Here is a 27,495-nt window from a genome sequence, read left to right on the forward strand (position 1 = left end):
TTGGATTCAGGCAACATCCCGTGGCAGGGGGTGTTGCAGGGAGAAGATTCAGGGGGGGCCCTGTCAGGCGTGGGAACCTGGCAGGTACCTAGCGACAAGAACAGAACGTTACGGAACTGCGCCTGCACACCCCGCGGCGGTATACTAAGAAAGAGACACGAAGCAAAGGATATTGTGGACAGTGAGAAACTAGATCAAGCACAAAGGAGTGCCAGTAGGAGTCGTGCCCGGAGAACGGCAACATCCTACTGAGGCGCATAGCCGGTGGCCGGAACACCGAGGAAGTAACTGACTCTATGCCTTACTTCAAACTCCACAGGACAGTTAATTATAGGTTGGCTTCTATGTTACATCACCTAAGCAGACATAGGGGCAATGCGTGGAGCGGGGTGTCTCTAGGGTCCCGGAAGAACTCCGAGCCTACCCGTCAAACGGGTGCGTCCTAGCCATAACATACCTGGGGGATGGAGAACTGTTGTGAATTCTGTTGTCGAACTCCCTCCTGTGGTCGTGAATCCTCTCTTACTCCATGCCAGCTGTCAATGTTTTTGCATTGGTTCAGTTCGCTCCTGGATCTCTCTGGTGACCTGCCTTCTCCTGCAGAAGCTAAGTTCCTGATAGTCATTATTTGTTCATTGTTTTCTTGTCCAGCTGTCGATCTGAGAGGAGTTAAATAGAGCAGTCAACCAAAGGATAAACCACGTCACCTGTGTAAGGAACCTCAGAAGCAGCAGCTTCACTCACAGCCACCAGAGGGAGCCCATAGACAGAACTCGCTGAAGTACCATTCACGACCACAGGAGGGAGTTCGACAACAGAATTCACAACAGAGAACTAGAAAGAACTGGAATGAATTAGAAAGAAACGAGAATAGAAGTGAGGACTATCCCGAATGCTCAGCAGGGAAGCACTATAACACACAGGCGCTAATGGTAGGCACTGATTTCCACCTGCAAAGGGAACTCTGGATGTGCCTTCGGACCGGCCGGTCTCAGACAGTCCTGTTAACTGTGCTCTGGACTGAGGATCCTGAAGTCACCAGTAAAGAGGTAAAGAGACTGCAACCCTGTGTCCTCGTTATTGTCTGCACCTCACATAATCACCATCCACCTTACTGGGAAGCCCTAGGGACATACTTCACCTGTGGGAAGGTTTATCATCTAGCTGCCATCACATCACCCCAGTGGACCCTGAGCAGCGTCGGTCACCCTGACCGAATACCACAGGTGGCGTCACTAAGCCTTGACAGACTCGCATCACCTTTCATTGGACGCCCCTTAGCAGGGTCACGGACCGGTCCAGCCACCGTGACATCCCCAGAACTGAGATTACCTTGACGTTTGGTGGATGGGCTCACAACTTTTGGCCAAATCTTGTGCTAAGAATCTCATGTGTTTTTTCATAAATTTCACAAGCCATTATGCTATTCACATTTCATGTATCACACATTTCCTTGCTTTAGCACAATAAATTTTGAGTGCAGCCATTGATCTATTTGCTATATGACTTTTTTGGTTATGCACCAGTTCAGACTAGATTGCTGTTCAGTCAGTTTTCCTATATTTACTATGTACTATTTTTTCTGACTTGAACGCCCTGCCCTTCACCATGCTGTGATTTTAATTACATCCAAACACAGTTGGTTCTGAGCTTCCTATAAAAGCAGGCTTTACCATGTTATTAGCCATAGATAAGTGTTCACACCAGGCAGTCAGCTCAGGTACCCATCCGTTCTGAGATTACCTTGACGTTTGGTGGATGGGCTCACAACTTTTGGCCAAATCTTGTGCTAAGAATCTCATGTGTTTTTTCATAAATTTCACAAGCCATTATGCTATTCACATTTCATGTATCGCACATTTCCTTGCTTTAGCACAGTAAATTTTGAGTGCAGCCATTGATCTATTTGCTATATGACTTTTTTGGTTATGCACCAGTTCAGACTAGATTGCTGTTCAGTCAGTTTTCCTATATTTACTATCCCCAGAACTGAGCCAGCAGAGGACCGGTACCGAGTAACCCGCGGCCCTGCGTCTGGGGGCGCTCCAACTTGGCGTCACGACAGGATTGTACTTAAGCCTGAAGAATCAGGTCATGTGTGCCTTGGAACTGTGATTGAATTGTGCTTGAACCGTGATTTATTGCAAGGACTGTGTATTGCTGATTGCTGTAAAGATTCCCGCCAAAACCGCCGCCATTATCGCGCCACGAAGAGCACAGGAGAAGAAGAAGGGCGTGGAGTTGTGGGCGTGGAAGAACTGAGACGCGCGAACAGCCATGACCGCCCAGTCCAAATATTTCTGTACCTTGAGGACGTGTCCGTCAGCGGCCGAGATCCGCCTCCTGATTCTCAATGGAGCGCAGAGATAGGGAAAACGGAACCGCCCACGAAGGAGAGAGCGGGAAAGAGACCAGGAAGCGACCCACGTGGAGGACGCCATGGCCAGTCGCTCAGACCCAGAATGCAGGGTTGAAGCAGAGGGCCCCACCAGCTACCCGGACGAGCACAGCAGCCAGATCTCCACGGCTGGGACCGGTCTCCTGCAGGGTGAGATGGAGGATCTAATGGAGCAGCTTCTCCATTGGCGGCTGGAGACCAAGGCCTTGTGCCAGGAGGCACCAGCGGGGGAACCCCTGACATCGGATCCTTTGCCATCACCGGAGCCGGCTGCGATGGAGGAGGCCACATCGGCCGGTGAGTCTGCCGACCCCGTTCCGCAGGCGGAGGACCTGCTGATAGGCCTCGTCGCGGCACCACCTTCCCCTGTGCCCCACACCCGTCAGCGCCTTCCACACTGGGACCGGGCCACGAGCATGGAACACTTCCTAAAGGCCCCGATCTCGTCGATCACCATGCCAGGCGAGGTCTATGCCGAGTGCACAGTGTGCCGCTGGGTTAACCCGGGATCTGACTTCATGGGGTTCCCCGGGGTGAAGATGCAAGAAGGGGAGATGGTGGAGGCCCTCAGCTGGGAAGCATATCAGGCCCAGCTAGACCGGCAGTTGAGGAGCAGGAGAGGAAGTATCAGGCTGGGCGAGAGGCCCACTACCGGCGGGACATCGCGGTGAAGGATCGGGCCCGCAAAGACCATACCACCCACCAGGCCCCGCGCAGGCAGGGCACCGTTGTGGATTTTAAGCTCCATGGGGGATGGGGCTTCATCAAGGAGCCGGACCTGTATGCAGAGGTCTTCGTAAACAGGAGGGATGTGGAGTCCCATCTCAAAGAGGGATACCCGTACCGGGATCTCTACCCGGGGGACGAGGTCACATATACGCGGCACTTTGGGGAAAGGGGGTGGTTCGCCCTGAACGTTCATAAGCGGCAAGGCCCCGTGACATCATCAACCAAAGCGTCAGAGAGGCCATCCCCCGTAGCAAGGGTGCCCCCTTGTGATCGGACCACTACGATCACCAAGACTACGGTGGTGACCCCCACGTGTACCGTCGTTAAGACAACCACTTGCACCATGGACACCACTACCACTGTGGTGGCGGAAGGCCCAGCCTCAGGAGTGGTTAGTGCCCCGGCCGTTTCGGGGTTCAGAACAATAGCCACCCAGGCCCCTGCCTGGAGCGAAGGATCGCCTGTGACTACACCTAGTGCCCGCAGGTATCCGGCGGGATGGCCCCGCTCACTGCTGCCTGCGGAGCTATCACCGCCAAAATCACAGGAATAAACCTCGAAGGCCCGCACTTGTAAATAGTTGATTATATGTTCTCTTGCTCTTTTTCTACTTAAACCCGTCCAGGGTTAACGCTTAGGGATCCCTTCGTTTACCCGGGATCCCTCTTGTTTTTGGCTTGTTTGTTTGTTCATCACTGTTTTAAAAGACTACCGAATCATGGACGGTGAATGATTCAAAAACTTTTTTGTATATAGTTCACACCTTATGAAAGGTGCCCTCTACTGGTTTTACACAGAAAGAAGGCTTTGTGAAGAGACTGCTTTGAATACAGCACAGAAGGTCTTGCTTTCAAACGGACTTGCAGACAAAGAGAATCTGCACTACCTCAAAGAGACTTGGTTCCCTCTTAAAGGGAATGTTCATATGTTGCACTTTAGTATAATGTTGCCTTAGGAAAGTTAAAGATTGTAATAATGTTGAGATTTAGAAACTGTTGATAATGTTACTAGAGATTGAGGACAGAAAAAGTTGAAAGTGAACCCGTAGGGGTTAGAGAGTCCTCCTGAGAACCGTAGAACGATAGTTGGTTGCGACAATGACAGTAGGCCCAGCCAAGGAGCTAGGCGGTTCTGCATTGGTGAAGTTAGAAAGAAAAGAAAAAAATTGAGTTTGTCTTATAGTACTTTATAGAAAGCCTTTAGTGGGTTCAGTTTATACGCCCTTAAAGGAGATGTTAAATTATTGTTCAGAATTTGCACTCAGTAGAATACCCGACAGGGTACCAGAAGTTATTTATAGTCAGAATGTTATTTAAACTATTTAACCTTGTTTTTTGTTTGTAAAGTTCAAGCGTCCTCACCTCCCATAAAGGGAAGCATTGTTCTAATTATTTGTTTCAAGCATTCCAAAATTTTGTATGTCTTTTGCTAACATGTATTGTTGTTCTTCCTCCCAGTCCAGGAGTACTGGATTTAACCGGGGGGGAGTGCAGCGCCCCAGAGATCTGGTCATTGCAGTAACGTCATTCTGCCACTAAGGGGAGTGATGGTACGTCTGATGGCACTAAAGGAGTTCTTCTGACCAGGTATCACCAGCACACATTACACTTCACACTCCGGCCACTAGGAGGAGCAAAAGGTTTTATTTACTAGGCCACTCCTCACACTGGTAAAACTAGGGGTTGGATAGGAAGTTAGTCAGAAGCTGACTGGGTTGGATTCAGGCAACATCCCGTAGCAGTGGGTGTTGCAGGGAGAAGATTCAGGGGGGGCCCTGTCAGGCGTGGGAACCTGGCAGGTACCTAGCGACCAGAACAGAATGTTACGGAACCGCGCCTGCACACCCCGCGGCGGTATCCTAAGAAAGAGACACGAAGCGAAGGTTATTGTGGACAGTGAGAAACGAGATCAAGCACAAAGGAGAGCCAGTAGGAGTCGTGCCCGGAGAACGGTAACATCCTACTGAGGCGCATAGCCGGTGGCCGGAACACCGAGGAAGTAACTGACTATGCCTTACTTCAAACTCCTCAGGACAGTTAATTATAGGTTGGCTGTCTACCTTACATCACCTAAGCAGACATAGGGGGCAACGCGTGGAGAGGGGCGTCTCTAGGGTCCTGGAAGAACTCCGAGCCTACCCTTCAAATGGGTGCGTGCTAGCCATAACATACCTGGGGGACGGAGAACTAGAAAGAACTGGAACGAATTAGAAAGAAACGAGAATAGAAGTTGTGAGGACTATCCCGAATGCTCAGCAGGGAAGCACTACAACACATAGGCGCTAATAATAGGCACTGATTTCCACCTGCAAAGGGAACTCTGGATGTGCCTTCGGAGCGGCCGGTCTCAGACAGCCCTGTTAACTGTGCTCTGGACTGAGGATCCTGATGTCACCAGTAAAGAGACTGCAACCCTTTGTCCTCGTTATTGTCTGCACCTCACATCATCACCATTCACCTCACTGGGAAGCCCTGGGGACATACTTCACCTGTGGGAAGGATTATCATCTTGCTGCCATCACATCACCCCAGTGGACCCCGAGCAGCGTCGGTCACCCTGACCAAATACCACAGATGGCGTCACTAAACCTTGACAGACTCGCATCACTTTTCATTGGACACCCCTTAGCAGGGGCACGGACCGGGTCCAGCCACCGTGACATCCCCAGAACTGAGCCAGCAGAGGACCGGTACCAAGTAACCCGCGGCCCTGCATCTGTGGGTGCTCTACATGCACAGCTCAGTGTCCGTGCTGGATGTCAGGCTGTAAAGTCGCATCATGCAACAATGCAGCCTGACATCTAGATGTAGCAGCGCTAATCGTGTTGTGATACAAATGAATTATTATCTTCTCGGCGGATAGGTGAGGAAGTATTAGTTAGAGATGCTTCAGCAAGGCTGAAATTGAGCAGGTTGTTCTGTGCGAAGGATGTATGAATCAAGCTGCACAAAAGGTTATCCTGGAAAAACAATTGATTCCTTCGACAACTCTGATGACGTTTTTTTTCCAGCAGGACAATGAGCCATGCCACACAGCTAGGTCAATCAAGGTGTGGATGAAGAACCACCACATCAAATCCCTGTCATGGCCAGCCCAATCTCCAGACCTGAACCCCATTGAAAACCTCTGGAATGTAATCAAGAGGAAGATGGGTATTCACAAGCCATCAAACAAAGAAGAACTGCTTAAAGTTTTGTACCAGGAGTGGCATAAGGTCACCCAAAAGCAGTGTGAAAGAATAGTGGAAAGCATGTCAAGACGCATGAAAGCTGTGATTAAAAATCATGGTTATTCCACAAAATTTTGATTTCTGAACTCTTCTTGAGTTAAAACATTAGTATTGTTGTTTCTAAATGATTGGGAACTTAATTTTTTTGCTTTATTTGAGGTCTGCAAGCAATGCATTTTTTTGTTATTTTGACCATTTCTCATTTTCAGAAAATAAATACAAAATTTATTGCTTGGATCTTCGGAGACATGTTGTCAGTTTATAGAATAAAAGAACAATTTACATTTTACTCAAAAATATACCTATAAAGAGAAAAATCAGACAAACTGAAAATTTTAAACAACAGCTTATATGGTATTTCGGCATGGTATATTAATGATTTAGTAATCAATAACTATATAAGACAAGACTATTTGACCTATCATCATTGTTATAGAACAAACACTGAAAGGGAATGAGCCCCCTGATGAAGGTGTTTACCGAAACGCGTGTTGGGGCGGAGGTTCATTCCCGGGATCTAGCGACTATAGTTTGACAGGTAAATGACTGTTGTATTTTGCCATGCTTTATTGCCGGTGTGTGGGTGATTGTTTCGGTAATCATCCACAGGGGCGCTGCCTGTCATGTGTCATTGCAGTGAATAGTTCAGCTTCCCATATACCTCTCTATTTCAACAGACCTAGATTGGGTTATTATTGATTAATTATAGAACTGAACAATAGAGATGTCTGTAGATCGGAGATGTGGGATCTGTTAGTATTAGGAATTACAGGTTGCATTTGATTCCTTGGACATGTGCCTCCTGCACAGCATTCTTTTAGACACGGCTCTTTTTGTCGCTCTGTTCACCTGTGGTTGATGTTTTTAATAATAAAGTTATATACTTCTTTGATACCATTTTCGACCTAGTATCAAACTGAAAATTTTGCAGTTGTCTCTTAATTTTTGCCAGAGCTGTACTTATATGTATATTTATTGCATATATAGATAGATTGATAGATAGATAGATAGATAGAAGAAAAGCCAGCAATTCATCTGCCGTGTACTGTAAAATCACTGCAGGAGCCGACAGGATAGATGAGATGGATTACATACAGTAAATACATATAGAACAGATAGATATATAGATGTCAGTGACAAATACAATTAGTGCAGTGTGTGTACAAATTACTGTACACGTATTTAATAAAAGATTATTTTTCAGAAAAAATGGCGTGGGCTCCAGCGCAATTTTCATAACCAGTAGAGGGAAAGCCGAGCACTGCGAGCAGGAGAACTTTCTCGCGCTCGCATTGCTATCAGATAGGTAATAGGAGTTCACATGGAGACACTGAACACACGGTGCTCAATGTCTGCTGGATGACAGGCTGTATGGTCGCATCTTGCAACCATCTAAATATAGCAGAGCTAGACCCGCCGTGGAATAAATGGATAAGAACAATCTCTGTGGAAAGGTGAACACCATTAGGCCATGTTCACACGTTCCTGATTTCCCTGCTGTTTTTTCTGCACTAAAAACCGCAGCTCTTGGCAGAAAACGCAGGTCCTTTTTTTGGTGCTTTTTTGGTGCGTTTTTTGATGCGTTTTTAGTGCGTTTTTTTATGCAGTTTTCTATGCAGAGTCTGTGTGTTTTCTAGGAAGTTTTTTAGGGTTAAAATGGCTGAAAATACCCTAACCCTAACCCTACCCCTAACCCTATTCTAACCTTAGTGGAAAAAAAAAAATTCTTTATTTTTTTATTGTCCCTACCTATGGGGGTGACAAAGGGGGGGGGGGATCATTTACTATTTTTTTTATTTTGATCACTGAGATAGGTTATGAAATGCACTTTGGAATGAATCTGCCGGCCGGCAGATTCGGCGGGCGCACTGCGCATGCGCCCGCCATTTTGCAAGATGGCGGCGCCCAGGGAGAAGACGGACGGACGGACACCGGGAGGCCGGGTAAGTATAAGGGGGGGAGATGAGGGCAGGGGGGGGAGTTGGAGCACGGGGGGGTGGCATTGGAGCATGGGGGGGTGGGATTGGGGCACGGGGGTCAGCCACACTGCAGCGGTTCTGCACCACAAACCGCAGAAAACCCGCAGATATTTTTTTCATCTGCGGGTTTTACTGCGGGTTTGACCTCACAATGGAGGTCAATGGGTGCAGAACCGCTGCAGTTCCGCAAAAAGAAGTGACATGGTACTTCTTTTTTACCGCGGCTATTCAGCGCGGCTTTTTTCGCGATTTTCCGCAATGTGGGCACAGCAGTTCCTGTTTTCCATAGGGTACATTGTAATGTACCCTGCATGGAAAACAGCTGCGGACCCGCAGCGGGAAAATCGCGGCGGTTCCGCATTAAAAAAAGGATGGTGTGAACATGGCCTTATTGTTTTTTTAAACTCTTTTGCAGATGACGAGGACATCGGTGGAATGGCATGAGGATGTAAGTATGGTTTAATTAAGATTGTGAAAGGCGTCTGTGTCATTCTTTTAATTAAAGGACTTTATTCTGGATATCTGTGTTTTTATACAACATCACTATGGGGGTAGTAATGGGGGCGTCTTATTGACGCCTCTCCATTACTTACCTTGGGGCTTGATGTCACCGGACAATACAAAGGTGACAGCAACCCCCCAACTATCACCACACTTGCCACCTCTACAGGGCAAGGGGGAAGAGCAAGGCTAAGTGCCAGCATTTGCACATCTTAGAGATGTTCCATTTCTAGGATGGCTGAGAGCTGATGCATTTAGCCTGGGGGGGGCAGTATCCATGGCCCCTTCCTAGGCTATTAATATCAGCCCGCAGCTGTCTACATAGCCTTTGCTCGTTATTAATTATAGGGGACCCTGTGTCACTTTTTTAGGGTCTCTCATTTTAATAGGCAGTAAAGGCTAAATATACAGTTGTGCGCTGATATTAATAGCCTGGGAAGCTCCATGGGTATTACCCCTTTCCCAAGCTAAAAACATTGGCCCACAGCCATCAGCCTTCCCTCTGCTGATTGCTAAAATTGCAAGGGATCCCATGCCATTTTTTTCCGAAAAATAATCTTTTATTAATTAAATACATGTACAGTAAGCTGCAAACACTGTACTAACTGTATTTGTCACAGACATCTGTATATCTACCTATTCTATTTATATTTACTGTATGTAACCCATCTCTTCTATTCTGTTGGTTCCTGCAGTGATTTTACAGTACACAGCAGATGATTTGCCGGCTTTTCTTCTATTTATGTAATATAAATACATTTTCATATGTGTGTGTCACTGACATGTATATATCTATGTATTCTATGTGTATATATCTATTCTATCTATTCTAACTTGTCACTCTGTGATTTTACTGTACTTGGCACATGAATTGTCGGCTTTAAAAGGACACGATGCATAAAAATCGGACGACACTCGCATGGTGAGTGCATCAGATGGCACTTTGGTGAGTCTCCTTGACAATCTCAGCATGCTGCGATTTTACTCACACATCAAATACACCTGAGAAAATAAATGGTGATGTGAGCTGCTCCATAGATTAACACTGGTCCGAGTGCTATGCAATGTTTTCTCGCATAACACTCACCCATATTCTACGGTAATGTGACGCCGGCCGTAGACACAGGAACACTGCTTGGGTTAATCTTCACTGGTTTATTAAAACATTGCATAAATAAGAGCAGGATTTTACAAAATAAACATGGCCTTTCTTGCATGACGGCAAAACAAAAGATAACTTATAGCACAGTCCATATGTTTGCGGGGATTGCCCGCAGGGACAGACAGTAAAATTCAGCTCCTACTGGAGCTTCCAACTGGAGAATTCCTTGTCTCCAAAACCACAACAGAGAAAAAAAAACTCAGTAGCTGGATATTTAACTTTCCCAACCACACCCTTGAGGTGGAGATATGGCGAGTAGCCGTGTCGCCCATCTCTGACAGCCACACACAAAAACCCAATGCTGTCATGGCTGATTATCCCCTCAGCACATATCATGCTTGAGAGAAGCTTATGGGTTTCACATAATGGAAGATAGCAACCTTTGTGACACATATCTCCCTTCAAACACATTGCCAGTGACCCTGTCACAATGGTTAAAATCTTGGTCTCCTATGAAGTCCTTCTATGGAGTGGAGTACACGGGGTTTTCAAGATGGCAGCAACAGGGGCCTTCAGCAGGCTGCCATGATAACCCACTGGTGCCCTGAGACTGTGTCATGTGAGAGCCCAATCACCCGCAACCCCTCTATTTAAATGCCATTGACAGAAATTGCCAGCAGCACCTCAATGGTTAATAGCCACAACAGGAGCTACGTTACAGCAATGCCTGTCAGACACAGATGTGGGCTATGTATTATACCAGCATCTACAGCTGCTCCTGAATATCCTCCACATTTGTGGACCCCCTACTCAGGTTTATTAATGTTCTAATGTGAGAAGGGGTTAAACAGCTAAATAAGAAGACACGTAACCTGATTAAAAAAGTATTACCGGTACTTGTAAAAAAAATAATCCAGTGAGAATTAATAATAAAAAATAGTAAACTCTGCTTAGTTTGCCACAAAAAAATCTAACAATAACACAAATATTTTTCAAAATAAACGTCAATTAGTTTCCATGAACAGTTCGGATTGATTTTTATTTGTATTGTCCCAATGATTTTATGTTGCTGTTCTCTATATTTGCAGTGTATATTTAGCATATGGGACAAAAAAGCTCAATGTATATTCAAAATGTAACTATAAGGCCTCATTGACCCAACATATGCCTAAAGATTGTCTTTTTAATATACATATGGCTATTCTAATTATTTAGAATAGTGTAGCTGACTGAAAGGGGTGGTCTGAAGTCAAAGTAAATTTCATTGTAAAGCTCTATATATTTAGTACCATAATCTAAACTATTTTCTAATATGCTTGCATACTTGCCCAATAACAGCTTAAGATCTGCTGTCGGCTCAGATCAGCAGTAACAAGCTGGCAGCAGCACGGTGTCGCAATACCCAGCATGCAGAGACCAGTGACGTTACTTGCGGGGGAGCACAGATTTTGCTGGAATAGTTTGCTGATGACATTTGCAGAGCACCAAAGGTGCTAATGTGGTGCCCCTGAGGGTCCAGTTGCCACAGAGTACTGCACCTCACCCAGAGGTGTGGGATTCCGCTCTCTGGTAAGGAGGGGGCACGGCACAGAACCCAACACCTGCATCCAACACTAGACAATTCAGTCAAGGCCAGGCTGGGTAGGACAGGGTGTTGGAGGAGTGGGTGGGGTAGGTAGAGTAGGGGAGGAGCTTGTTGAAACATCAGCTTAGGCAGAGATGGTGAGAGAAGTGGAGCTGAGCAGACGTGGAGGTCTGCAGCTCCTGGCAGACAGAAAGGAGTACCCAGAAAGTAAGGGAACTGAAGAAAGGTGAAGCAACAGAAAGAACCGAAGGAAAGGGTTCTAGAGGCATGGGTAGTGAGAAGTCCACCCGTGGGGCCCGTATCCTCTCTGACTACAGTCGGGTGGAGAGACCAGGTCGCAGTGAGAGACTGGCCCTCAAACTAGTGGAGAAACTAAGAACTCAGCTAGCTAACCGTAGGCTGTGGCATTTGCAAGAAGCACAGTCACATATGCACACATTCAATAAAAAGGCAGCCGTATAGGATTCAGGGAGGATTTAGCACTCACTGCCCGACGAAATCCGTGGCTGCTGGCTTAGGACACTGTGTGGAAGGGGCAGGGCAGGAGAGGCGATAGCCATCACAGAAAGATGGCCAGAGAAAGGAACATAGAAAGAGGGTTCTGGAAAGTGCACCCAAATTGCTTGAGAGCTGGCTGGATCACAAACCTGGAGGACACAGCACCCCGGCTGGGGCAACTAAGAACTGTGAGTAAAGCATTGGAAACTGCACAACGCTGTGTCCTCACATTTATTTACTGCACCATCCACCCTGCATCACAACTACTACAACTACCACAACAGCAATCACCACCATATTACAATCTAAGTGCCCTGGGACTAAAGCTCTGCCTGTGGAGAGCTGTACAACTCTGCTGCATCACCATCAGCCCCAGCGGTCTCTTCAAGCAGTGTCGGCTAACATCTCACATTTGCCGAATACCACAGGTGGCGTCATGAACATTTAGTCCCATAAACTTTATTCTCTTTATATCCCCTTTTATTGGACTCCCGGGGCCACAGACTGGGTCAATGCTGCCGTGACCACATCCCCTTTAAGAACTGTCCGGCTTGGCCCGAGTACCCCATGGTCCTAGGGGGCGCTCCACTAAGAATATCAGAGGAAAACCAGTGACCCCATTGTAAAAATTGCACCTCTCAATTAATTAATTTACAGCTACAGTGACTATTTTGTGCTGTGCTGAGCTGAACTGCGGCGACCTCATTACTGTCTTTTTCCCATGGTGCCGAGGTCACCGCAGTTCAGCCCTACTGGGAATTCAGCCTCACTGACCAGCGGTAACCACAATGATGTAATTGCTGGTCAATGATACTGTACGCGCAGCAGTTCATTCAACGATGGTTCTCAGCCCCAAGACATGGAATACAGCATGGGACAGAACGATGGACAGATGAGAAATATTGTTGTTTTTTTATTTGAGTTTTATTTCAGGAGACAAGGGTTTCAGTGGAATTAGGCGTTAGCTCAGTATAACTGTGTTTGTTAACTTTAAATAAAATGTAAAACTGTGTTTTGCTTTATTGCTAATAAAATACTTTATTATGGGGGCAATATCGATGGCCCCTTACCAGCCTGAGAATACCAGCCCCCAGCTGTCAGCTTTAGGCTGGTTTCACATTTGCGAATGGAGGTGCTGTGGAGGGCTGCGTACGTCCTCCGTGAAGCTCCACCCACCGCCGCACTTCCTCCGGTCAGCTCTGCCTATGTCGGAATGCGGCGTGCGTACCCTATCTTTACCATTACGTATGTAGGCCATGCCGATGTATGTGGATGCCTCCGCATGCATCGTTTAGACGGTGCGACGACCTGCGCCGAATGCAACGAGTTACAATTTGGTGCCGTCGCCGCACTGTCAAAATGACGCATGCAGAGGCATCCGCATATATCGGCATGGCCTGCGTATCTAATGGTAAAGATAGGGTATGCATGCCGCATGCTGACGTAGGTGGAGATGACCGGAGGAGGTGCGTCGGGGGGCGGAGCTTCACAGAGGATGTACGTAGCCCTCTGCAGCACCTCCATCTGCAAATGTAAAACCAGCCTTAGGAAGGCTGGTTGTCAAAAACGGGGGGTACCCCTCAAGGTTTTATTAAAATGATTTATTTAAATTAAAAAAAAAAAAAAAACAACAGCGTGGGACCCCTCTATTATTGATAATCAAACTTGCTGAAGCTGACAGCTGAGGGTTGCAGCCCCCAGCCATCAGTCTCGTGGATTGGCTCAGTCAACTCTATTCTGGCATGGAATAATGCCCTTATAGGTTCAGATTTTCTGCTCCGTAGGAGGTTCTTTTTACAACATTGGATAATCCATTATTTACGGATCTGGTGAGATCGTTCCAAGCTTTATTATATGGATCTCCTTTGGGTGTTTTGAGACAGAGGGGTAAATGTGCTAGCTGCACCGATGGATATGTAAAGTCCCCCATGTCTTTTTTACATCGCATTTCCAGTTGTACTGGTAGATTTCTTGTATCATAATAACCAGTCCCCAATTTTTTTGTGGCTTACATGGTGATTGGCCCTGCTGGGAGTTCTGATTTCTGTTTCTTGTGTTATGTCATTTTAATGTTAATATTAAATGTTAAGATTTAATTTCCCATTTTTCTTGCTGCTTTTCTATCATTTTTGAGTAATCAATAATTTTGTAAAAATTTTTGTGCTGCTTATCCTCACTTGAATATAACTCATCATTGTCCCCTGCTCACACTGATCGCTGGCAGAACATCGAAGAATAATGAGAGCCGTCTTCAGCACCTGGTGCTGGGGAACAGTGTTTACTCTACCGCTTCTTCCCTGTCACCTGTCCATGTGGTACTGATGCGGCACATGGTTTCCACACGTGTGCCGCAAGTATATTACACACACGGACACTGACAACCCCGGTACAGTTTTTTTTCACGTCCTGGAAATATCAGGATGTGTGAAACTGGCCTAAAGAAGCATTAAAAATTCTGCTTCATATCTGCCCTTAAATTGCATCAAACACACATAAAAAAAATGCAGCAAACATGCAATAATCAGAGAAGATTGTTCTTGTGCTGTGTGGTGCAGAAACCTGCAGAAAATGTGCAGAAAGAATGCAGCATTTATGCTACGTATGAACACGGCCTCAGCATTAAAGTTTTATTACATTTTTTTATGGGTTTAATAGAGAATAAATGTCAACAACGCCATTTTTTACGTTATTTGTCAGTCTTGGTAAATAATCTAATTACTGTGATGTGCCAGTTGTTACGATTACAGAGACACAAAATATGTCTGTGCTATTTGTACTTTACATAGTAACATAGTAACATAGTTAGTAAGGCCTTTGATATTTATTATTTTCAAAAAACATTAAAAAATTACATTTTTTTGATTATCATCTCAAAAACATTTCTAGAATTCACCCTTTTCTTACCTTCGACTCTGCAAAAACTCTTACTGTTTCACTCATTCATTCTCATCTGGACTATTGTAACTCTCTCCTAATCGGCCTCCCTCTTTCCAAACTCTCCCCACTCCAATCTGTCCTGAATGCGGCTGCCAGGATTATATTCCTCACCAACTGTTACACCGATGCCTCTACCCTGTGCCAGTCATTACACTGTTTACCCATCCACTCCAGAATCCAGTACAAAATTATTACCCTCATTAACCCCTTCAAGACCCAGCCTATTTTGACCTTAAAGACCTTGCCGTTTTTTGCAATTCTGACCAGTGTCCCTTTATGAGGTAATAACTCAGGAACGCTTCAACGGATCCTAGCGGTTCTGAGATTGTTTTTTCGTGACATATTGGGCTTCATGTTAGTGGTAAATTTAGGTCAATAAATTCTGCATTTATTTGTGATAAACACGGAAATTTGGCGAAAATTTTGAAAATTTCGCAATTTTCACATTTTGAATTTTTATTCTGTTAAACCAGAGAGATATGTGACACAAAATAGTTAATAAATAACATTTCCCACATGTTTACTTTACATCAGCACAATTTTGGAAACAAAATTTTTTTTTGTTAGGAAGTTATAAGGGTTAAAATTCGACCAGCGATTTGTCATTTTTACAACGAAATTTACAAAACCATTTTTTTTAGGGACCACCTCACATTTGAAGTCAGTTTGAGGGGTCTATTTGGCTGAAAATACCCAAAAGTGACACCATTCTAAAAACTGCACCCCTCAAGGTACTCAAAACCACATTCAAGAAGTTTATTAACCCTTCAGGTGCTTCACAGCAGCAGAAGCAACATGGAAGGAAAAAATGAACATTTAACTTTTTAGTCACAAAAATTATCTTTTAGCAACAATTTTTTTATTTTCCCAATGGTAAAAGGAGAAACTGAACCACGAAAGTTGTTGTCCAATTTGTCCTGAGTACGCTGATACCTCATATGTGGGGGTAAACCACTGTTTTGGCGCACGGCAGGGCTTGGTAGGGAAGGAGCGCCATTTGACTTTTTGAATCAAAAATTGGCTCCACTCTTTAGCGGACACCATGTCACGTTTGGAGAGCCCCCGTGTGCCTAAAAATTGGAGCTCCCCCACAAGTGACCCCATTTTGGAAACTAGACGCCCCAAGGAACTTATCTAGATGCATAGTGAGCACTTTGAACCCCCAGGTGCTTCACAAATTGATCCGTAAAAATGAAAAAGTACTTTTTTTTCACAAAAAAATTCTTTTAGCCTCAATTTTTTCATTTTCTCATGGGCAACAGGATAAAATGGATCCTAAAATGTGTTGGGCAATTTCTCCTGAGTACACCAATACCTCACATGTGGAGGTAAACCACTGTTTGGGCACATGGTAAGGCTCGGAAGGGAAGGAGCGCCATTTGACTTTTTGAATGAAAAATTATTTCCATCGTTAGCGGACACCATGTCGCGTTTGGATAGCTCCTGTGTGCCTAAACATTGGCGCTCCCCCACAAGTGACCCCATTTTGGAAACTAGACCCCCCAAGGAACTAATTTAGATGCCTAGTGAGCACTTTAAACCCTCAGGTGCTTCACAAATTGATCTGTAAAAATGAAAAAGTAATTTTTTTTCACAAAAAAATTCTTTTCGCCTCAATTTTTTCATTTTCACATGGGCAGTAGGATAAAATGGATCATAAAATTTGTTGGGCAATTTCTCCCGAGTACGCCGATACCTCATATGTGGGGGTAAACCACTGTTTGGGCACTCGGCAGGGCTCGGAAGAGAAGGCGCGCCATTTGACTTTTTGAATGGAAAATTAGCTCCAATTGTTAGCGGACACCATGTCGCGTTTGGAGAGCCCCTGTGTGCCTAAACATTGGAGCTCCCGCACAAGTGACCCCATTTTGGAAACTAGACCCCCCAGGGAACTTATCTAGATGCATATTGAGCACTTTAAACCCCCAGGTGCTTCACAGAAGTTTATAACGCAGAGCCATGAAAATAAAAAATAATTTTTCTTTCCTCAAAAATGATTTTTTAGCCTGGAATTTCCTATTTTGCCAAGGATAATAGGAGAAATTGGACCCCAAATATTGTTGTCCAGTTTGTCCTGAGTACGCTGATACCCCATATGTGGGGGTAAACCACTGTTTGGGCGCACGGCAGGGCTCGGAAGGGATGGCATGCCATTTGGCTTTTTAAATGGAAAATTAGCTCCAATCATTAGCGGACACCATGTCACGTTTGGAGAGCCCCTGTGTGCCTAAACATTGGAGATCCCCCAGAAATGACACCATTTTAGAAACTAGACCCCCAAAGGAACTAATCTAGATGTGTGGTGAGGACTTTGAACCCCCAAGTGCTTCACAGAAGTTTATAACGCAGAGCCATGAAAATAAAATAAAAAATTATTTTCTCAAAAATGATCTTTTAGCCTGCAATTTTTTATTTTCCCAAGGGTAACAGGAGAAATTTGACCCCAAAAGTTGTTGTCCAGTTTCTCCTGAGTACGCTGATACCCCATATGTGGGGGTAAATCACTGTTTGGGCACATGCCGGGGCTTGGAAGTGAAGTAGTGACGTTTTGAAATGCAGACTTTGATGGAATGCTCTGTGGGCGTCACGTTGCGTTTGCAGAGCCCCTGATGTGGCTTAACAGTAGAAACCCCCCACAAGTGACCCCATTTTGGAAACTAGACCCCCAAAGGAACTTATCTAGATGTGTGGTGAGCACTTTGAACCCCCAAGTGCTTCATAGAAGTTTATAATGCAGAGCCGTGAAAATAATAAATACGTTTTCTTTCCTCAAAAATAATTATTTAGCCCAGAATTTTTTAATTTTCCCAAGGGTAACAGGAGAAATTTGACCCCAATATTTGTTGTCCAGTTTCTCCTGAGTACGGTGATACCCCATATGTGGGGGTAAACTACTGTTTGGGCACATGCCGGGGCTTGGAATTGAAGTAGTGACGTTTTGAAATGCAGACTTTGATGGAATGCTCTGCGGGCGTCACGTTGCGTTTGCAGAGCCCCTGATGTGCCTAAACAGTAGAAACCCCCCACAAGTGACCCCATTTTGGAAACTAGACCCTGAAAGGAACTTATCTAGATGTGTGGTGAGCACTTTGAACCCCCAAGTGCTTCATAGAAGTTTATAATGCAGAGCCGTGAAAATAATAAATACGTTTTCTTTCCTCAAAAATAATAATTTAGCCCAGAATTTTTTATTTTCCCAAGGGTTACAGGAGAAATTTGACCCCAATATTTGTTGTCCAGTTTCTCCTGAGTACGGTGATACCCCATATGTGGGGGTAAACTACTGTTTGGGCACATGCCGGGGCTTGGAATTGAAGTAGTGACGTTTTGAAATGCAGACTTTGATGGAATGCTCTGCGGGCGTCACGTTGCGTTTGCAGAGCCCCTGATGTGCCTAAACAGTAGAAACCCCCCACAAGTGACCCCATTTTGGAAACTAGACCCTGAAAGGAACTTATCTAGATGTGTGGTGAGCACTTTGAACCCCCAAGTGCTTCATAGAAGTTTATAATGCAGAGCCGTGAAAATAATAAATACGTTTTCTTTCCTCAAAAATAATTATTTAGCCCAGAATTTTTTATTTTCCCAAGGGTTACAGGAGAAATTGGATCCCAAAAGTTGTTGTCCAGTTTCTCCTGAGTACGCTGATACCCCATATGTGGGGGTAAACCACTGTTTGGGCACACGTCGGGGTTCAGAAGGGAAGTAGTGACTTTTGAAATGCAGACTTTGATGGAATGGTCTGCGGGTGTCACGTTGCGTTTGCAGAGCCCCTGGTGTGCCTAAACAGTAGAAACCCCCCACAAGTGACCCCATTTTAGAAACTAGACCCCCCAAGGAACTTATCTAGATATGTGGTGAGCACTTTGAACCCCCAAGTGCTTCACAGACGTTTACAACGCAGAGCCGTGAAAATAAAAAATCATTTTTCTTTCCTCAAAAATTATGTTTTAGCAAGCATTTTTTTAGATTCACAAGGGTAACAGGAGAAATTGGACCCCAGTAATTGTTGCGCAGTTTGTCCTGAGTATGCTGGTACCCCATATGTGGGGGTAAACCACTGTTTGGGCACACGTCAGGGCTCGGAAGTGAGGGAGCACCATTTGACTTTTTGAATACGAGATTGGCTGGAATCAATGGTGGCGCCATGTTGCGTTTGGAGACCCCTGATGTGCCTAAACAGTGGTAACCCCTCAATTCTACCTCCAACACTAACCCCAACACACCCCTAACCCTAATCCCAACTGTAGCCATAATCCTAATCACAACCCTAACCCCAACACACCCCTAACCACAACACTAACCCCAACACACCCCTAACCCTAACCACAACCCTAATTCCAACCCTAACCCTAACCCTAACCCTAAGGCTATGTGCCCACGTTGCGGATTCGTGTGAGATATTTCCGCACCATTTTTGAAAAATCTGCGGGTAAAAGGCACTGTGTTTTACCTGCGGATTTTCCGCGGATTTCCAGTGTTTTTTGTGCGGATTTCACCTGCGGATTCCTATTGAGGAACAGGTGTAAAACGCCGCAGAATCCGCACAAAGAATTGACATGCTGCGGAAAATACAACGCAGCGTTCCCGCGCGGTATTTTCCGCACCATGGGCACAGCTGATTTGGTTTTTCATATGTTTACATGGTACTGTAAACCTGATGGAACACTGCTGCGAATCCGCAGCCAAATCCGCACCGTGTGCACATAGCCTAATTCTAAAGGTATGTGCACACGCTGCGGAAAACGCTGCGGATCCGCAGCAGTTTCCCATGAGTGTACAGTTCAATGTAAACCTATGGGAAACAAAAATCGCTGTACACATGCTGCGGAAAAACTGCACGGAAACGCAGCGGTTTACATTCCGCAGCATGTCACTTCTTTGTGCGGATTCCGCAGCGGTTTTACAACTGCTCCAATAGAAAATCGCAATTGTAAAACCGCAGTGAAATGCGCAGAAAAAAACGCGGTAAATCCGCCATAAATCCGCAGCGGTTTAGCACTGCGGATTTATCAAATCCGCAGCGGAAAAATCCGCAGAGGTCCAGAATACGTGTGCACATTCCTAACCCTAACCCTAACCCTAGCCCTAACCCTACCCCTAACCCTACCCCTAACCCTAACCCTAGCCCTACCCCTAACCCTACCCATAACCCTACCCCTAACCCTAACCCTACCCCTAACCCTAACCCTATTCTAACATTAGTGGAAAAAAAAAAATTTCTTTATTTTTTTATTGTCCCTACCTATGGGGGTGACAGAGGGGGGGGGTCATTTATTATTTTTTTTATTTTGATCACTGAGATAGATTATATCTCAGTGATCAAAATGCACTTTGGAACGAATCTGCCGGCCGGCAGATTCGGCGGGCGCACTGCGCATGCGCCCGCCATTTTGGAAGATGGCGGCGCCCGGGAGAAGACGGACGGGACCACGGCTGGATCGGTAAGTATGATAGGGTGGGGGGGGACCACGGGGGGGGGATCGGAGCACGGGGGGGAATCGGAGCGCGGGAGGGGTGGAACGGAGCGCGGGGGGCGTGGAACGGAGCACGGGGGGGCTGGAATGGAGCACGGGGGGTGGAACGGAGCACGGGGGGGTGGATCGGAGTGCAGGGGGGGTGATTGGAGCACGGGGGGGTGATTGGAGCACGGGGGGAGCGGACACGAGCACGGGGGGGGAGCGGAGCACTGGACGGAGGGGAGCCGGAGCAGTGTACCGGCCAGATCGGGGGGTGGGGGGGCGATCGGAGGGGTGGGGTGGGGACACACTAGTATTTCCAGCCATGGCCGATGATATTGCAGCATCGGCCATGGCTGGATTGTAATATTTCACCCGTTATAATGGGTGAAATATTACAAATCGCTCTGATTGGCAGTTTCACTTTCAACAGCCAATCAGAGCGATCGTAGCCACGAGGGGGTGAAGCCACCCCCCCTGGGCTAAACTACCACTCCCCCTGTCCCTGCAGATCGGGTGAAATGGGAGTTAACCCTTTCACCCGATCTGCAGGGACGCGATCTTTCTATGACGCCGCATAGGCGTCATGGGTCGGATTGGCACCGACTTTCATGACGCCTACGTGGCGTCAAAGGTCGGGAAGGGGTTAACAAAGCACTCCATGGCTCAGCACCACCCTACATCTCCTCCCTGGTCTCAGCCTACCACTCTACCCGTGCTCTCCGTTCTGCTAATGACCTGAGGTTAGCATCCTCAATAATCAGAACCTCCCATTCCTGTCTCCAAGACTTTACACGTGCTTCGTCAATTCTTTGGACTGCACTACCCAGGTTAATACGATTAATCCCCACAGTTTTAAGCATGCCCTAAAAACGCATTTGTTCAGACTGGCCTACCGCCTCAACGCATTAACCTAATTATCCCTGTGCCCATTCATATAAGTTAAACCAAAATCAGGTTCCTCACATCATGTTCTCATACAATTTATGCATTAATAGCCCTTTGTGTCTGTATTGCTACATACTTAGGCTGTTAACTGCCTGCAGCTTGACATGAACACTCGATCCTTACACTATGGCTGGTCCGAATAACAAATCAGTTGTTACCATCCACCTCTCGTGTCTCCCTTTTTCCTCATAGTTTGTAAGCTTGCGAGCAGGACCCTCACTCCTCTTGGTATCTATTTTGAACTGTGATTTCTGTTATGCTGTAATGTCTATTGTCTATACAAATCCCCTCTATAATTTGTAAAGCGCTGCGGAATATGTTGGCACTATATAAATAAAATTATTATTATTATTTATTCTTTTTTTATCAAGTGTTTTATTATTTTTTAGTAATTTTAAACGATGAAAAAAAATCTCATTTATTCTCCTTCTTTTATCCAATTACTTAGAAATCTTCCATTGTGCACAATGTATCAGTATTAAGTATACAAAATTCTCCCCTTTGCATCATCAGAGCTTATGGCTCAGCAGCTTAAGCTCCTGCCTGCCTGAAATGTTAAGGTTGTGGGTTTCATTACAGTGGAAACAAAAATAAATATTAAAATTTTTGTAACTGCTTATTATTTTTACTACTTTTATAGGGACAAAAATCTTTTTCTTCACATCAGTATAATGTTAGATATACAATGTGTCTCTATGGACATGCATAATTTGCTTCTGGTTTCATTGCCTGCAATAGTGGTCAAGATTACCAAAACCTCCTATATACATCGCTGTGGGATGTGGCTCCTAGATGTTTGAGTCCTTGGGAAATCTGATCACAGGAGGGGGAACAATTGAATAATACACATTAATTTATGCACTGAGCAGAGAGCAGTCCCGCACCCCAAGGAGGATCAACGAGGAATGGTGAGTATAAAAGCTGGGACAAAAGGTCTGACAGGGCAGTTGGGAGCTATGAAACTGTTGCTTTTTTCTGCTTTGCTCTGTTGACGGGACGCAAGTGCCGATGACATGATGATTAACAGCCGGCTCACTGTTGCATAACTTCTGTGTCAGCATGACCCGTCAGTTACGCCCCATCTAGAGAGCAGGCCAGAGGAGGAAGAACTTCTCTGTTGACGTAAAACAGCAGAATGGCATCAGGAGCAGTCTGTGATCTCTCTTAAGGTACCGTCACACTAGACGATATCGCTAGCGATCCGTGACGTTGCAGTGTCCTCGCTAGCGATATCGTCCAGTGTGACAGGCAGCAGCGATCAGGCCCCTGCTGTGCTGTCGCTGGTCGGGGAAGAAAGTCCAGAACTTTATTTGGTCGCTGGACTCCCCGCAGACATCGCTGAATCGGCGTGTGTGACACCGATTCAGCGATGTCTTCGCTGGTAACCAGGGTAAACATCTGGTAACTAAGCGCAGGGCTGCGCTTAGTAACCCGATGTTTACCCTGGTTACCATCCTAAAAGTAAAAAAAAAACAAACACTACATACTTACCTACCGCTGTCTGTCCTCCAGCGCTGTGCTCTGCACTCCTCCTGCTCTGGCTGTGAGCGTCGGTCAGCCGGAAAGCAGAGCGGTGACGTCACCGCTCTGCTTTCCGGCCGCTGTGCTCACAGCCAGTACAGGAGGAGTGCAGAGCACAGCGCTGGAGGACAGACAGCGGTAGGTAAGTATGTAGTGTTTGTTTTTTTTTACTTTTAGGATGGTAACCAGGGTAAACATCGGGTTACTAAGCGCGGCCCTGCGCTTAGTTACCCAATGTTTACCCTGGTTACCAGCATCGTTGGTCGCTGGAGAGCTGTCTGTGTGACAGCTCTCCAGCGACCAAACAGCGACACTGCAGCAATCTGGATCGTTGTCGGTATCGCTGCAGCGTCGCTAAGTGTGACGGTACCTTAAGCCAGCATAGGGTAGAATAGGCAGGTAGTTAGTAACCTGCCTGTCAGTTCTTAGCCCTATCAGAAAAAATAAAATAATCCCAGATAACCCCTTTTAGACAAAACACATGCAAATTGTCTCTTCAGAGAGGAAGAGAACTAAAACTCTAGTGCCACCTATTGGAAGGTAGCAATCCTGCAAGTCAATGTCGACCCTTTAACGAGCCTTGTCACATGACTTAGGATAATATCCAAACCAGAATCTCAATTTGCAGTCACTGTGTTTCAGGGTACTGCCCCTCATCAGTGCAAAGTGACAGTGTCTGCAAATTGAGATTTTGGTTTGGCTTTTATCCTAAGTCATGTAAGAAGACTCGTTAAAGGGTCAACATTGACTTGTAGGATTGCTACCTTCCAATAGCTGGCACTAGAGTTCTAGTTCTCTTCCTCTCTGAAGAGACAATTTGCATAAGTAGCATATTTTCCCAGAGGAGCATTGCGGCTTTAAGTTTCTTCATCTCAGCAAGCTTAGCATGTCAATTTCCACAAGGAGAAATGATACTTCTTGGATATCAGACAAAACATAAGAACAAAACACACTCTCAAGCTCATTCACTCACATTTTCAAATGCTTTTAAAGATGTAGCCTGCATTTCTTATCTCCATTTGAAAAACTACAGTCAGTTACTATCAAGTAGTAGACTTTGACCTTTTTTGACCAGTGTTAACATCGCCAGAACAAACAATTCTTACTGTACCTGTTGCAGCCTCATGTCGTTTAGATATAGGTGCTGTAATGATTGAGATACTGGCAAGAATGCCCCATTTCCAAGGTTTTTGATGGGATTCTTGGATAGCCTTAACTCTGTTAATTTAGGCACTCCTTTAAGAGCTTGTGTTGGTACCTCTGATAGCGCATTATCATCAAGGTACAGTTGTTCTAAATCTTTTACATTCCGAAAAGCTGATGGAGCAATGGAATTAATTTTATTTCCGGTGAGATATAACCAGCGAAGTTTTTGTGCCCCAAGCAAATTGTTGTTAGAAAGGGAGTCAATTGAGTTCTTTTGCATATGCAGTGAAAAGAGGTTTGGAAGAAGCTTAAATGTTTCTTTTGGAATATTGGTAAACCTGTTGTGATCAAGGAAAAGATAGCCAATTTTTGTAGTTCCCTGAAAGACCTCAGGGTTTAATGAGGAAATCTTATTATGTGATAAATAGACATAAACCAAATTTATCATCCCTATAAATGCTCCTGGCTGTATGTCATTAATCTCACAATTTTGTAGGTGCAGAGATGCTACATTTTTCAAATCCAAAAAAGAGCCTTTAGGAATAGAGCGGAAAGAATTTTTACGTAGATCAATGAGAGTTGTGTCCATATGGAAACCTGTGGGAATCTCCTGTAAAGATTTATTTTCACAAATTGCATGCTTGACGTCTGTTTTGCAGTCACAGCTTTGTGGACATGAGTTTTTCTCTTCTGGTTTTTCTGTGACCACTGTTATTTTATAAATATCTTCTGGGAAGTTTCCACATTTCAGATCTATAGCTCTGAGAGAATCTAAGTGATCTGCAAGGAAATGGGTAGGGCCAGCACAAATCAGATCAACTTTTAACCTTAACGAAACTGCCCATTCTTTAAAGGGTCTCAAAAAGCAATCACAGATGATCGTGTTTCCTGTCAAGTCTAGACGTTTTAGTTGTTCCACTCCAGAAAGTGGTTGAATCGACCTGATCTGATTGTTACTCATGTCGATAAAGGAGAGTTGTTTGCTTTTTTCAAATGCCTTGTAAGACACATCCTGCAGTGCCATGTTGTTCAGGAGGAGTTGTTTGAGAGACACCATTTGGATAGCTTCTTCTACAATGAAGGTCATTGGGTTCCATCCCAGCTCTAGTCTAGTAAGGCCAGACAGTCTAGAAAATGCTTCAGTTGGTAGGTACTGTAGTTCATTATGATCAAGACTTAACCTTTTCAGATTTGGAAGCGCTGCAAATGTTTCAAGTGACACAATGCTAATCATATTTTTAGAAAGACTCATCCATTTAAGCTGCAGGAGTCCCTGAAAAACCATATCTGGCAAGTAGACCAAGAAATTGTCTTCGAGATTCAGAAAGCTTAGAAATCCTAATTGGCTAAATGCTCCTGGCTTTATCTCCTCAATTCGATTTTTCTCAAGTATCAATTGTTCAAGAGAAGAAAGTCCATCAAAGGACTCCTGTTGTATAAAACTTATGCGATTGGAGCCAAGGTTGAGGTATCGTAGACGTCCAAGACCTCGGAATGACCCTTCTTCTATTCTTTCAATGCTGCAGTTTTGTAGACTGAGATGAGTTAGGTATGGAGTTGAATGGAATGCTCCTGAAGGGATTACTTTTAGTTCATTCCTCTGGAGGATCAGTTTCTGTGTGTACTGAAAAAACAAGTGGTCACTGTCATTTTAACAAACTTTACATGAATCAATTATACAAGTAAATATCATACATTTTCTCATATATGTTATTATTATCAGAGGCGTAGCTAGGGTTTTAGTTTAGGGGGGGGGGGGGCGAAAAATCTGAGTGGGTCCCTAACGAGGTACCCCTGACTACAGCTACATGGTGCACCCTAATTGTGAGCATAGGGGAATATCAGCAGTTGACCGCACTGTGACTGAAAAAGAAAATATATCTATATGCAAAAATAAACATTGATACTACTATATGAGGACCATATATTGGTAGATACCAGTCCTACAGACCATATAAGAGATCACAGCACAGTTACAGATAATAACTTACAGATGACGTTTTTTTCTGATGGAATCGTTCACTTTTCTCGTCTTTTCCATCTGGCCCAGACCGGCATGACAACTTCTCCACCCAGGACTCATCTGCAGAAATTATGATGACACATCAGACTTCTCACATTTCCAGCCCCGTCCCCAACCTGCACAAACTCCTCATTCTGCTGATACCCCAATACTGAGCATAGTAATGCCACCACTGTGCCCCTTACATAGTAATAATGACTCATTTGTGCCCTCTACATAATAAAATTCACCCCTAGTAAACATTAATGCCCTGTGATAGTGCCCTTCACATTTTGTCCCTAAAAAGTAATAATACCACACATGAAATTTTGATGGTCTCAGTACTCTGAGTGCCCATATAAAAATAATGTTTAAGTTCCCACTTAACATATAATAATGTCCCCTAAGTAGCCTCCGTGTACAGCTTGACTATACACAGTATGGTAGACCCACAGCTTTCCTATGCACAGTATAATGCCCCCACAGCTCCCCTATACACAATATTTTGAACCCACAGCCCTCCTATAGACAGTATGATGTCCCCACTGCTTCCCTATACAGTGTGATGTCACCACTGCTCCCCTATACACAGTATGATGAGCCCACAGCTTCCCTATACACAGTATAAGGCCCCCACAGCTCCCCTATACACAATAGGATGATCCCACAGCTCCCCTATACACAATATGATGATCACACAGTTCCCCTATACACAGTATGTCACCACTGCTCCCCTATACACAGTATGATGAGCCCCACTGCTTCCCTCTACACAGTATGATCAGCCCACAGCTCCCCTATACACAGTACGATGAGCCCACAGCTCCCCTATACACAGTTTTATGCTGACAGAACTCCGCTATAGAAAGTATAATGCCCCCCAGAGCTCACCTATATACAGTATAATGGGCCAACAGCTCACCTATGCACGGTATAATGCCTTCATAGCTCCCCTATACATAGTATGATGGGCCCACAGCTCCTGTATATACAGTATGATGTCCCCCACAATTCCCCTGTACACAGTATAATGAGCTAACTGCTCCCTTATACACAGTATAATGCCCCCACGGCTCCCCTATACACAGTATGGTGTGCTCACAGCACTCTTATACACAGTATGATGGGCCCACAGCTCCCGTACATACAGTATGATGTCCATTAGAGTTCCCCTATACATAGAATGATGTCCCCATTGGTCCCCCAAAACACAATATAATAGTTAACAGTGTTCTGACACTGTGTGTCTCCTGCACTGAGAGTCACACTGCCAGGAGGAAATTAGCTTTATTCCTCACTGCAGCCTCGGGGGCGGCGCCGGCAAGGTTTCAGTCACCGCTCTGAGTATAGAGCAGCAGCTGTAACTGCGCCTCTTAGGGTATGTGCACACATTGCGGATTCCCCAAAGGATTTACTGCGCATTTTGTTGGTTTTGTGTGGATTTCACCTGCGGTTTTACAC

At 45.2% G+C, this 27,495-nt stretch overlaps 1 protein-coding gene across 1 annotated transcript in view; it reads right to left on the minus strand.

Moving 5' to 3' along the window:
- CHADL (chondroadherin like) overlaps nucleotides 1–27,495 on the minus strand; it is a 239,187-nt gene that overhangs the window by 61,133 nt on the left and 150,559 nt on the right. Inside the window, exon 3 of the mRNA XM_069737092.1 lies at nucleotides 23,998–25,656. Within this exon, the coding sequence (XP_069593193.1) occupies nucleotides 23,998–25,656 (1,659 nt within the window). The remainder of the gene's footprint in view (nucleotides 1–23,997; nucleotides 25,657–27,495) is intronic.

The sequence above is a fragment of the Ranitomeya imitator genome, chromosome 8 (genome assembly GCF_032444005.1).
Source record: "Ranitomeya imitator isolate aRanImi1 chromosome 8, aRanImi1.pri, whole genome shotgun sequence".
Lineage (NCBI taxonomy): Eukaryota > Metazoa > Chordata > Amphibia > Anura > Dendrobatidae > Ranitomeya > Ranitomeya imitator.